The 13,028-nt window shown below is 51.6% G+C and overlaps 1 protein-coding gene across 3 annotated transcripts in view; it reads left to right on the top strand.

Annotated features, from left to right (window-relative positions):
• Positions 1 to 13,028, top strand: part of LOC8029073 — a 97,124-nt gene that overhangs the window by 29,919 nt on the left and 54,177 nt on the right. Inside the window, exons 1-2 of one of the 3 annotated variants that reach the window (XM_040205855.2) lie at positions 11,762 to 11,780; positions 11,863 to 11,895. The exons of 1 other annotated variant lie outside the window; for it this stretch is intronic. Coding sequence is in view for 1 of the 2 variants with exons in the window: in XM_029995084.3 (XP_029850944.1) it covers positions 11,863 to 11,895 (33 nt within the window). In the remaining variant the exon portion in view is untranslated. Of the gene's footprint in view, positions 1 to 11,761; positions 11,781 to 11,862; positions 11,896 to 13,028 lie in introns of those variants that run through there. One more of the 3 variants, XM_029995084.3, reaches the window with a different exon arrangement.

The following is a 13,028-nucleotide window of genomic DNA, read 5'->3' as shown; positions in this document are numbered from 1 at the left end:
GGTTTAATTAAACGGGCCGGTAATTTTGTTTTCTTCACAACTTCCGTTTTTATTAGAAGCATTAGTTCTAAAGTTACCACTATTCTCGTTTGATACAGCGTTGGCGACGCCTTGCATTGTGTCAGGTTTTTTTATTTTGTTTTTGTGTTAGACAGTAATATGGAACTTTGAATTCTTTTTAAACGGTGAGAACAGTGCACACAAAAGACGTCCACGAGAGAAAAAATCACACACACACACAGACACACACACACAGCGCTGACGGCCAACTCGGCACTGCAAAGCAGCGCTGTGCTTAGGCTTTTTTCTTTTGTGGTCTGTGTGCGCTGTTTTCGCCCTTTGAAGTCATGTACCACCACTAGCTCAAAGCTTCAGTCTTGGCACGTTTCGTGTGAATTGTCGCAAACATACAGCATGCGCGAGCTTCTCTTGCCTTCGTCACGTTGCGCGGTTTTTTTCCTAGGTCCTGTTCCCCGTCGTTCAATGCACGAAGTATTGTGTTACCAACAGTCGCCTGCTAATGCGATCGCATTTCCAGTCTCTCTATGGTCGGAGGTCGCGCAACTCTCTCACGGTCAAATAAAACGAACGAATCGAAAAGCAGGCCGTCCGCTCCTCGAGCGCATGTTGACCCGCGTGGTCCGTTTCCTGTGGACTCCAAAACCCGGAGAAATGTAGTCTATTTCCCAACCGAAGCCACACTCGCGTTTGCCCACGAATGCCGGCGACCGTCGCCCAAATGGAACCTCGTTGTCAGGACCGCGCGCACGCGAGGGAAGCCATCTCCACTTCCGTTTCGTGCGTTCAGGCTCCAAACTTTCCTGGTCCACTTCGACGCTTCAGTCCAAATGTTCCGAATCGCGCTTCATTCCCACGCGACAGCGTTCAGCCGAGCCGGATGAAGTCGCGTATCCACTTCCGTACTACCAAGATGAATCTTAATTTAAAATGGGATTTAAACCAAATAAAAGATTCCGCGCTCTGCGGAAACGAGTTGTCTCCCCAGAAGCCCCGCCGCGCAGTTCCCATGCAGAAGAGCTCCGTCGTATACCCACGCTTGTCTGTTGGCGCATGATGGATTCCCATTGGTCACCGGCGCACATCTTGCTTCGTTCGAGAACACCTCGACATTTGGAAAAGAATCTCGACGGTGTAGTTGCTGGACCGGGAGGCCCGCGACGGCGCGCCGGGCTCCATGTTGATCAGGGAGACGCCGCCGCGAGCCTCCGTGGGAAACGCAGCGCGCTGGGAAAGCGCGCCAGCCTTCGTCGATAAGCGCTGGACGTGCTGCTATGTGATGTCGTCGCCCCGAGGCGATGGTCGGGGCGCGCCTCGCCGTGCGAACAGATGTCGCGCTGAGATCGAGCTGCAGTTGCTGCGAGGCGCCCCCCGTGTTGGCCCCCTTTCTCTTTGTCTCGCGTCGTCGGGGGCCCAGAATGCAAATGACGGCCGCCGAGACCGGGCTCATTACGCTGACGGGACCGGGACTTAGCAACCAGACGTCGCGCCCATTTGAAACGCGAGCGCGAAACACTGAAAAGGATCCAAATTCATCGGGCAGTAGGTGAAAAAAAAAGGGACAAAAAGCGGTTTTATGGCGCGTTTATACTTGCAGATCCGCGCAGGCGGAAAGTGAATTTTGGAGCCGCGGGTGGCGGAATCGACTCGTCGCTGGCGGAAAATCTGGATCAGTCTGGGACCCATATGCAGATTTTCCGCCAGCGACTAGTCGATCTTGCCACCCGGCTCCAAAATCGACTTTCCGCCTGCGCGGATCCGGCCTGCGAATCCGCGAGTGTAAACGCGCCATTAGTGACGTAATTCGATGCGTGAGCCGAAACACAGGGCCTCCCCTTCTGACCGCGCGCTCGTTTTGGTTCGATTCACCACAACAATCGTAGCCAATACAAGGACGTCATTGTTGATGTCTTCGGTTAAAATCAAGTATTCACTCGCTTTCTCGCGTGCTGTAGTGCCTTCCATTTTCACGGTCCGAAGTTGCGGGCTGTCGTCCGAAAGGCGACCCAGCCGGTTGCAAAACACGATTGGAAGACAACAATTCCGGAGGACGTCGGAAGCGCCGACCCATTGTTTCCTCGGCATGGGCATTCGAGCAGCAAAGATGCATCCAAACCGGCTTCGGGTGGGTTCCATGGCAGTTGGCACGAGGTTCTGGTTCTAAAGTAACTTAATCGGTCGTGCGATCAGTGCACCCGAGCTTAGGTCGCGATCTCAAAATCGTTGTCGCTCTAGTCGCGTGCAGAGAGTACGACTTTCTAGTGTCGTGCTCGTCGTCATATCGCCCCTTTTGTCTCTCGCAGGCGCTTCGTGCCGCGTTGAATAAACGGGAGATTGTGGCCAGTCGTCTTGTGGTGGTCGTCCGTGCTTCACGTGGGAACGTGCGTGGTTAACTTGCGTAATGATGCGAAAGATAACGCAAGTGACCTTGCTTTGTGGGGTATTTTGTACCATGGAAGGTCTTTTGTTTTGGCTGCATTGGACCGCGCGGTGGCGTTTCCGTGACGTGCTGACCTTGCAAGGATCTGAGAGCGCGCGGTTAATTGTTATCGGACTTTAGGGGGGAAAAAACACAAAAAACGGTCCTCCGTTGGCGGATGCAAACGAGCAACCGCTTTTTTCTGCCCGTTTGCTCCCGCAGCTCACGGAAATGGGGCACCGTTGTTGCAGGAGTTCCGAAACACGGCGTTTCCAGGCTGTACTGACCCTTTTTTTTATTACCTTTTGTCTCGGGCGACCGCTGAGAAAGAAAGATGGCGAGAGGGTGACCCTGTGACATAACCTTTCGCATCGTTGGTTTTGCGGGATAGCGTATATCGGTGCGTGACAAGAGGGGACCGTTGTCGCGAGCAGAACTTACCGAATTTTCTCTTCGTGTTCTCGACGTTGTGAACGTATCTTTATTTTGTTGTTTCTAGCCTCACATAAATGTATTGAAACGAGTTGGTGAGAGTCTACTTCACCATTCTTTCCATCGTCTGCGACGGTTCATGGTCTCCGCAAGCGTCACAAAAGAATCGTCGATCCAATTGCTTTGCTTTCAACTGTTTTTTTCTTCCGATTATCGGGGAATCTGAGCGCCGCCTGCCATTGAGAACCACGGCAGCGTGCAAACGACCTTCGGAGGAGGCAGAGAAGGCTTTGCATTTCGGGCCTCCGAAACACACTAGACCACTTTTACTCGCGGAATGTGCCCGCCACCTTCGAACGGGGGAGCACGGGTGTCTGTAGTCCAACAACAACGAGAGGGCCGGGGGCAAGGCCGCACGAAGGATCCAGTCGGCGCACTCGGATTCTATCCACGGCCCTCGATCGTCTAAAAATGCGGCATCTCGATCCGGAGCGCCGCACGGCCGCCTCCTCTCGGCCGCCCAGCATCGTGCCCGTCTTCGCCCTCGCTACATACCGCCTGCTCGCGGTTTCCGAGACACAAAGAAGAGGAAGGAGATGGGTGGGGGCAACCGGGTGGGGTGGAGACGAGAAAATTACACGTATTACGACTGTCCGTTTGAATTCCAGGCCAGTTGATCCGTCTCGGTAACAGCGTTGGGGACTGGTCCTGCTACTCGAGCCCAAGTTTGGCCGATTCAGAGACGGCGTTGCTCGCGGCGCGATGGGGGCGAAGTATCTCCGTGCCGGATGTCTACGCGCGGCGGATGAGGCGGGAGAGGGAGATGCCCCACGCTTGAATGAAAGAGCCGCCGCCGAGCCCCGATGTCCTCGCGCTACCGGGCTGCCCCCTCGGAATCTCGGCAGTCGTCGGCGAGGCGATAGCGGCCACCACTCGGGAGCCCGTCTTTCCGGCTCTTGGCTATCGCGTGCGGAAGCCGTAAGGCGCTATGCCTCGCTCGGCCCGTGTGTGGACGATCGTAAGCGGCAAGAAAATGGATATTAGAGTAGGGGACGCCCCCGGCGAGAAACGCGACTGCCGCGGGAGCTACGTTTTATTCGAGCGCTGCCATTAGGGGGAAATCTTGCCGTCGTTTCGAGTCGTGGCGGATATCCGCGCCACTGTGTCGCACGTCCGAGGTGACGGCGGCGGTGGTGGTTTTTGGCGGCGGCGCGGGGCACTGCCGAGTGTCGGTTATTGTTCGCGTGGAGAGTAGTGTGGAGTGTCGTTTAGGCCACTTCGGAAGAGCACAATGGTCGTCACTTTCCTGGAAATGTTTTAATGATCGGGACGCTTTGCGGAGAAAGCTGAAACGACGTGGGGCTCAACCGGATCGTTTCGGTCGCATTCGCGTGCGCGGGGGGAGTTATTACGGAGGACGCTTTTACGAATTAATGTGTTCTCAGTTTTTTTTTTTTTTTTTTTCTACGGCATTTAGTTTCGTATTCGGCTATACAATGAGGTTGTAACACCTTTCGTCGTTACGGCACACTTGTTTTCGATTAAAAAGGAAAACCATTTTCCACGTTATGTCGTTACTGCTCGGACGATCTGGTCCCCATCGAGATGCATTAAAACATCCGCCTTTATTTGTTCAACATTTGTTCGACATTACGAACGCAATTCCGATTTCAACAGGAGTGATTCCATGAGCAAAAGTCCCGCATGCACGTAGAAAGGACAAGGTGTTCAACGAGCAGCGTCGCACTTTACCCGTAATCCCAGGGAGAACACTTTGCACCAACTTGGAAAGTGTCACCGACCTCGAGCCGCATAGGCCATAGTGCCCCAGTTATTTGTTTCCAGTTAATCGCCTGTACTAAACAAGCCCTGCTCACCCCCTCCGCCTCCTTTCTTAAGCGTCAGTCGACTACGATGGCGCCGACTCGGCAGTCGGACCCGAGTGTGACGCCGAGAGTCCACTGACAGCCCAACTCCCGGTCGAGCGCTCAGGCTGCACTCGTGCCCCCGCTCGGTTGGTGGGGCGATGTCAGAAGTCGAGCACATGCAGGCCTCGTCTAGTACTCCACACTGAGACAGAAAGGAGCTGTGGTTGCTAGTTCAACAACCTCGTTTTCCTTTTTATTATTTTTATTAGGAAAGAAAACAAGAGTGAACCGAGCGGCAGCAAGGACAAAACGGCTCGTCGAATTGGTCGGAGTTGCGCCGTTTATTTTCTATTTCTTTCTGGGGCAATCGCCGGCCGCCCATCTCAGCCGAGTCGCCCCGGCACGCTTTGTCGCCGAAATTACACTTTCCGGTTTCTCGGGGTCCTTCGGAATGTGGGTCATTGGACCGTCGTCGGACGGCGATGAGGCGGTGACAATGCAAACGCTCGTTCGCGCTTTAAGCTCCGCTTCTGAGGCCTCTAAATACAGACACGTGTTGAGGCTTCGTTCGGTGGAGACGCGGCAAGGCGTGAAGGCGCGCCCGCACACGGACTCGCATGCTCACGCAAACAGGCAGAAAAAAACAACGGGAGGAAAGCGGGTTAAGGGTCGCCCGCGTGTGTTGCTTCGAAAACGAAAGTCGACTCGTATTTATAGTCGGCCGCCAACATCTGCGGCGCGTCGTTAGGGCAAGTCGCGCTTGCGGTTCCGAGGCGCGTCGCAAAACAAGGCGGTGGAGGGGCGGAGGGGACAATGGTGCCTGCTGATGAAAAGCGGCCGATCCGGTAGTCTCCGGTCTGTATTTATGGAAGACGGGGGGAAATCGCGCCTTGTTTCGGGCTCCCGGCGAACCTCCCCGGCTCTGGGATCTGGGAAAGCGTTTGTGCATGCCCATCATCTGGCCGCAGAGCTTGGAGTCGGCTCTCGGGCCCCTGCGGCCCAATTGCGCCCGTCAGGCCAAGGCTCAGTTTTGCTAATTAAAGCCGACGCGCGCGGGCCAAGGAGAAGCCGTCTCGTCGCTCTGCGGCCTATTCGCCCGACATCGGGCGATTTTGGACAGGCGACGCGTGTTGGAGGGTACTTGACAGAGCGCCGTGTGGACCCGCATTTACCGGGTCACGGCTTTGTTGATATGCCAGACAGAGCACCGTTGGGAGTTACTTGATTAATGTAGGTGACTTGTGGAGGAACATTAATGAGCACCACAGGTGACGACAGCTGAAGACCGGGCGTCTGTGGGCGACCCTCATTTGTTTTTACTTAGCTTCACGAACTTGTCTGGCAATGATCGTGATTCAGTTGGCAGCTGAATCATCAATACATGATCGGTACTGATCACGTCTCGCACAACTTTGGCGCTCGGTGGCTCTGTAGGTAACAAATATACTAATGATCAAGGGTAGATATACACACTAAAAAAAAGGGAAGTAGTTCTTCCTCTCTTAAAGAATGAACTCGCGTGTATCATATATTGCTCTACAAAGGGAGGAAATTTCCTCCTCCAAAACGGGGAGAACATTTCCTCCCCTAAAAAGAGAGGAAAGTTGCGACCTATTTTTGCTCGTGCAGAGAACGTTCCTCCCCTGAGGGAGGAAAATGGCCACCTTTTTTCGCCCAATAAAGGAAACTTTCTCCCCTCGTGTAATTCATATAACTTCCACCAGATGGCGCTCAAAAAAAAAAATGTTGGTGAAGCGCCAATTTGTTTTCCAATGTCCCCCGACACTGGAACGCTACATGGTAAATACACATACAACACTGGACACACACAGAATACACGAAACACAAGCGGAACACCCCACACCAGCAACAACGCAGCGACACCGACAGCAACAACGCAGCGACACATTTGCGACGGGTAGACCTGAGATCCACGTTGTTGACGCCGGGTAGGCTTGGACGTGCATTACAGCCGCGCTGGTTTCGTGACACGAGAGGAACCGCGCAATAATGGACTAAGTCGGCCGCATACAAGAGAACAAAAGTGCGACGGGGTTTTTCTTTCACTTTATTATTTTTATTGCGAGTGCGTTATTTAATATGTAGCACACAGTAGCAGGAGATGTCTCGCAAACTAAAAGAGCGGCGGTGAACCGTCCGCTGTGGTGAAGCACTCGTTCCTTCAAGACCGCGGATCCGGCCTCCCTCCCCCACTTCGCCCCGCAACCAGGATGGAATGCCTGTACTACCCTTTCTTCCAAGTGGTCTCTTCCCGAATGAACAGTTGACCTTGTTTCCCGGATCCGTTGCTGTAGTAATTGACTCTATCTGATCTTGTTAAAAATATTGATTGATATCTTTAGGGTCATAATTTTCTCTCCAGTCAATATCTTATACTCCCGAAAAAGTGTCATTGAGTGATCATATTTCTGAAGGTTTCCAATTATTCGAACGTTTTTTTTTTTTGCAATATTAGTAATTTGCTGATATTTCTTTTTGTAGTTGTACCCCATACTAGTATACAACATTGCAGTCGTGAATAAACAAGTGTATAGTACAGTTGTAACTTTGACCACTAGGTAAATATTTCCGGAGTTTATTTAATGACCCTATTGCTCTTGATATGCAGATTTTCATTTTCTCAATATGGGGAGTACAACTGAGGGTTCCTTCAAACGAGACACCTAAAAGTTTGTGTGTTCTAACGCGTTCAATTTTTAATCCTTCACGACAAATATTTAAATCGTTGGAAACTGGTTTATTTTTTTATCTAAAAATAATATATATATTTTTTTACTAGCGTTTAGAAGCAATTGATTATATTTTAACCACACAGATAAATGTTCTAGCCAGTTATTGAAACTTGTTCGAGGTGAAGCAAGTCTCCACTTGAAAAAAGAAAAAAAGACGTTCGAATTATTAGCATATAAAATATCGCGTGATTGAGGTATAGTCACAATGTCGTTTATATATAAAATAAATAATAAAGGCCCAATAATAGAGCCTTGTGGAACACCGAATCTAATGGGTGCCAACTCTGACTTAAAACCATGTAGTGTTGTATATTGAGCATGTAACGCGACGGAAGTGGTTGTACTTGCCATGCCAGTGATAAGTCGCCACCTGTACTTATCGCAGCAGCAAGGTTTCGTCCACCATGAACAAGCGCGATCTCGAAGCGCGCACAGACGGCGTGTGATTCTCGCAAGACACACGCCGCGCTTCGCTCTTTTATTTTAACTAGTGTACCTCCGCTAGCCCCCGCAGCTCCGCTTTTTCTCTCCTAGCACCGCGCATGGGCAGCAGTGGGATTGCTCTAGCTTGGTGACGGTAACCAAGCCCTCAAGCTGCCGTCACCGCCATTGAACATGTTCGCAGCGGCCGCGGCGGTTCGACCGCCGCAGCCGCCGCGAACATGGGGGAGGAATTTTTGTCCCTTTTTCAAGCGCCACAATGTTGCGCTGCATCTAAATCGGTGAAATGGAGGAACAGGTGCAATTTCCTCCCTTCCGTTGGCAACAGGGGGGAACTTCACTTTTCCCTCCATTTCTCCTCCTCTTTTTTTTTTTTTTTTAAGAGTGTACTGGCCACTTATTTTGACCGTGTTAGTAAATAACTGAGAAATGTACATCCGAGTTATTCGGCGTCCTTGGAAATTTAAATTTCTGACATTCTCCCCCCTGAACAAGCGTGAAAGCCGATAAGTATCGGGCCTGTTTCGTACAGGTCGCCTGGTGTTTTATGTGTCGCCCTCATGAAGTTCCACTTACAAGAACCTATAGCGCCCTGCGTTTTCACTTCGAGAATTATGAGCGATGTTGCCCATGATGGCATCAAATGTACGCATACGCTCCACTCGGCAGCAATCAACGCCGGTTCGTCGCGACCTTGCTGTGGTTCAATGTTTTGCCAGATGAAAGAAAAGCCGTTTTTATACTGTCCTTCCACGGCGGGGAGTGTCGAGTAAATAGTGGCCCGAGTCGCGACAAGTGGCATCGGGGAGCATGCCGGGGCTAAAGCGGCGGTCTCAACGACGGCCTCAACGACGGCTTGATTGGCCGAGAAGGGAGCGCGGTACGGGCAAAGACCCGAGAGGAAGTGGCGCATTGATTCAATGGGAGCCACTGGACGGGCCTGTTGGCTCAAGGATGGGCCGTTCGTCTTCATTCCGCTCCGGCGGTCGCAAGCTCCCCCGCCCGCCCCCGAGCAATGCAGACCCGGCAAGTTACGTTGACCTCGACGACCAGCGCTTGACGAGGCAGCAGTCGTTCCCTGTCCCCGAGCCCCAGATCCGCGTCTCAGCTGTGTCGGCCGCCTTGCGTGCTAACCTCGCTAGATTATCTGGAACGAGGCGGTACAAAGATTTCGAACGTTTCCTTATTCGCGACGAGAGAAAAGTGTCAAGGGCGTCGACGGGAACGATTGATAACGTGTTACCGCTGGGCGCACGTCGTGCTACTCGCTCCAATATAGGATGCGAAAGCTACGGCGAGAAGTGGAGGTTGTCAGAGAAGTATAAAATAGAATATGTTTCACGCGAAACAAAAACACCGCGCTTGCCTGTTGGTTCCGCCGCCCGGCTTCATTGTCTCGAACGGTCTCTCAGTGAATATCGCGCTAGCAATTCTGGAATTACGAAATGATAAATATCTTGTTCTTATAATGGGCTTAGTTAGTAAGAAGAGGGAAGACAACGTGTGACGGATGTGGGCTACCTTTACGAGTAGCAAGCCAAACATTCATCGTCGGCCGATCAGCTTCCGCTGAGTTGTGTGGTGACCCGGCCCATGGGACCGCCTTGCATTTAATTGTTCGAGCGTTTGGCTGTTAATTGTTCTCGGCTGGAATGGCCGGTAATCGCCGACGTTGCGGGCGGCGCGTCCGTTTGTGGGCCACGTATGCCTTCCTCTCCGCGGCTTCGGCGTTGCACCGACAAATCGTGATTTCAAGGGGCGTATAATTGGCGGAGGCCCACGTCTTGGGTTGCAGCTGCCTTGATTACCCTTCCGGCGTAAATTCCTCCCTCCGTACACTTGTGCCCCTTGCGGATATGGAAACTCGCAGAATCGTTCTCGCTTTGTTTGCGTAAGAAGCGCGTTTCGTGTTGACGCTTTTTCGCCATTTCTCTGTGGCAGGGATGAGAGCCGAAATGGGGGGGGGGGGGGGGGGGGGGGGGGGGGACGGTGACGAGGGCAGGCGCCAAAAATCAGGGTCAAGAAAAGAGGGAAACGAACAATTTAGGAACGTGTTCTTTTCGGTTAAATCGCTCGCTCTCAAGCTGAAGTTACCGAAAAAAAATATATATATATATATATATATATGGGTGGGGGGTACTGTTGTTCCTATAAGACCGTTTTGCTGTTTACAAACATGAACTGCCGCTTGCGTCCCGAGCGACTTCCGGTCCCTCCGTCTTTGCAAGCCTGTCGAGATTACTTATGTCGCCAGTGCTAAAAAGCATGAATGCTGCACGGACAACAACTCTGGAGATCTAACCAGGGCCTTCGGCTGTATACAGTTTAATGTCTTAGAAAAGGCAAGTTGGCTCACAAGAATAGTCGAAACATTTGAACAGATCTCGCGCTTCTTCGTTCTTTTGGCGTTCACTTGGAGGATTGGTGGTTAAGCGTTTCATCGACACTTCACGCAGCGGTGTTAAGGCGGGCTTTGTTCATTCTTTTTATGAACCAGAAGTTCTCTGGCACGTTAAAGACTGGAGCACCGTTCTTTTTGCGAAGCCCGACCGCAGCCAGGGCTATAGACCTTTGCACCGCTCATCACCCGGGCTCAAAATGCCGAGTCACTGATCTGTAGACGGATACGCAGCAGCGTCTGATCTACCGCACAGCAGAGCAACAGCGCATGCTCAGAAGGCGTTCCACAGCGCAACGGACAAAGATGGCATCGCGCAGAAAGGCGATTCAATCAAGCTGCGCCAAAACTGCATCGTCACAACTCGCGCTCGTTCGTCGTCTTTGTGCATAGGCTATGACCGGCTGAACGAATCACGCACAGTGAATGCGCCGTGACCAGCGCTTTTTTTCTCTGCGTGATTGGTTTAGCCAGTAATAACAAACTCAAAACAACCCCTCCTCCCCTCAAAAAAATAAGATAAATAAACGAGCGCCGTGGCGCTCTCTGCCCGAGGATCGTAGCATTGCCTGCGATCGGACTTGAAGTAAAACGGAGTATCATTTTCTCTGTGTACGCATTTCTCAACTTTAGTGCAGTTGAAATAATCTGGAACGACTCTTGCATTCGAAGCTTCCTCCACGACGCTTCCCGCCAATTGAAGCAGCAGCCAAGTTTGCGAGCACTGCTTTAGCCAAGTGTTGGTCCAGTTGCACCAAACGATTCTTCGGAGCTGAACTGTGCGCGCCCATCAGCCCTCGTCATACTGCAGCCGCTTCGACCGAATTCCAATGCACGACCGCGGCAGTGGGAGGCTGACACGCCGGCGCGCCGAAGCGACGACTAGAAAGCTGGTGCTGTTGATAGTGGTCCCGCAAACGTGAGCGTTTGTAATCGGGCGGCGCAAACAAGAGATAGCTGGCGCCTCTGCGGAGCTTCCCGTGTCCCAGCTGATTCCGGCGCCATATCGATTGAGCCTCGACTGTTCTTTGTTGACGTAGCCCTGGCTTCCAAGGTCACGCGACAAGGTACACAAAAACGCGAGAGTCGATACAGCGATAGCGCAGCAGCCAGAGTGATTGGCCGCTGATCTGTGCTTTTCTTGTGTGTCGTTCATTTTGTTGGGATTGGTACGGACTTGTCGCATGTGGAGTGTTTACGAAGTACGCTCATGGACGCGCTTCATTCATTGTTGTGACTGATAACGTATAGGCACTGCTCCTGCCGAATATATCGTGCTCTCAATGGCGTGTACATTCCTCTGCCTAAGCGACGCGCACCTTTTTGCCCTAAAAATGCGCAGACAAATGCGTAAATCATCGGGAAACACGCCAAACAGCACTGGCTCCTCTGTATAAGGACGCAGGTGTAAGGTGTTCCGGCGCGGCCTCCTCGTTTTATCCGTTCCAAAGGTGCAAATGCCGTCGGCCGTTAGTCGTCTTGAGTGCCGGTAAGATGACAGCGTTACACATTCGTTTTCTGTTTCCTCAACAGAGGTCGCCGTTCCGATCCGGGGATGATGAGTTGGTGAGTCATTTTGCTTCATCGAACTGCACGTATTTTTCCACGCGCAATGCTTAACTTCCACTTATCGTTCGTATATTCATGACCATGTAAACCTTTCTGGGGATTCTATGTAACCCCTGCACCAGCCGATAGTGACAACGCAATAGTTTAGTGTTATTACCGGGTTCTTACACCGCATGTATTTCTCGTTTTGGATATATTGCACGTTTATGGTCGTGGTTGTTCGGGTTCCAACGTCGGTCAAGCAGCTTTTGCTGGGCGCGTTTAAAAAAACAACAACATAAAAAAAAAATAGTTGCGATAAGACGCGCAAGCTGCTTAGCAAGAATGTAGACTTAAACATGTAAGTCAATATTAATATTTAAATCGGTACAGATGTTCGGAGTACCTGCAAAATTCTTGCACCGAAAAGCAATTATCTTGCTGATTATTTTAAAAATTACCCTTAACTAAATAAAGTTTATGCTCGTCCGTTTTTTTTTTTCTTTTTGTTTTGTTAAGCGATGGAGAAATCGCTTATCGAAGTACGTTTGTTCAAGGATATGCGATCTTCGGAGAGCTCTTTTATAAGCGTAAAATTGCCAGCGAACGTAACCTCTCTCCACTTAGTGTTTGGGCAGTTCGGTTAGGAGAGTCATCCTGGCGGGGCTCAGTTTAACTTTGCACACAAGGGGTAACCGAACTTGGCCCCAACTCTCGTCACTTCTTACCTCTCTTTGTCAGAGACAGCGGGCCGCCCGCCGAGTGATGTCTTTTGTTTGGGCTGGCATGCTCCACTTTCTAAGACTAAAGCCCCATTGTTCTAGCCTGAAGGCGCTCTTGTGACTAGAGTGCTCCCCGCACGCGCGGAGGCAGGTGTCGATAAATCTTGTCCATTTGACGGAATCAAAGTTTTATCGATCATGGCCGCCTGGCGGGGAGGAAAGACTGAGGGTTTCCCCCTGTTGCGGTCTTCACTTCTCTCAGCCCTTTGCTTATCGCGAGCGCTGCGCTCCTCGCTGCAATTACTTCGCACAGTTCTTTGGCCCTGTACAGGGAAGCAGGCGGAATATCAGGCAACACGGGCGCTTCGTCTTCGACCCGGAATAGCACAACTCCCGTTCGTGGGCGGCAGTTTTATTCGGGGATGTAGA

Source organism: Ixodes scapularis, unplaced genomic scaffold (genome assembly GCF_016920785.2).
Source record: "Ixodes scapularis isolate PalLabHiFi unplaced genomic scaffold, ASM1692078v2 PGA_scaffold9__187_contigs__length_104089568, whole genome shotgun sequence".
Lineage (NCBI taxonomy): Eukaryota > Metazoa > Arthropoda > Arachnida > Ixodida > Ixodidae > Ixodes > Ixodes scapularis.
This window is presented reverse-complemented; position numbering and strand designations above follow the sequence as displayed.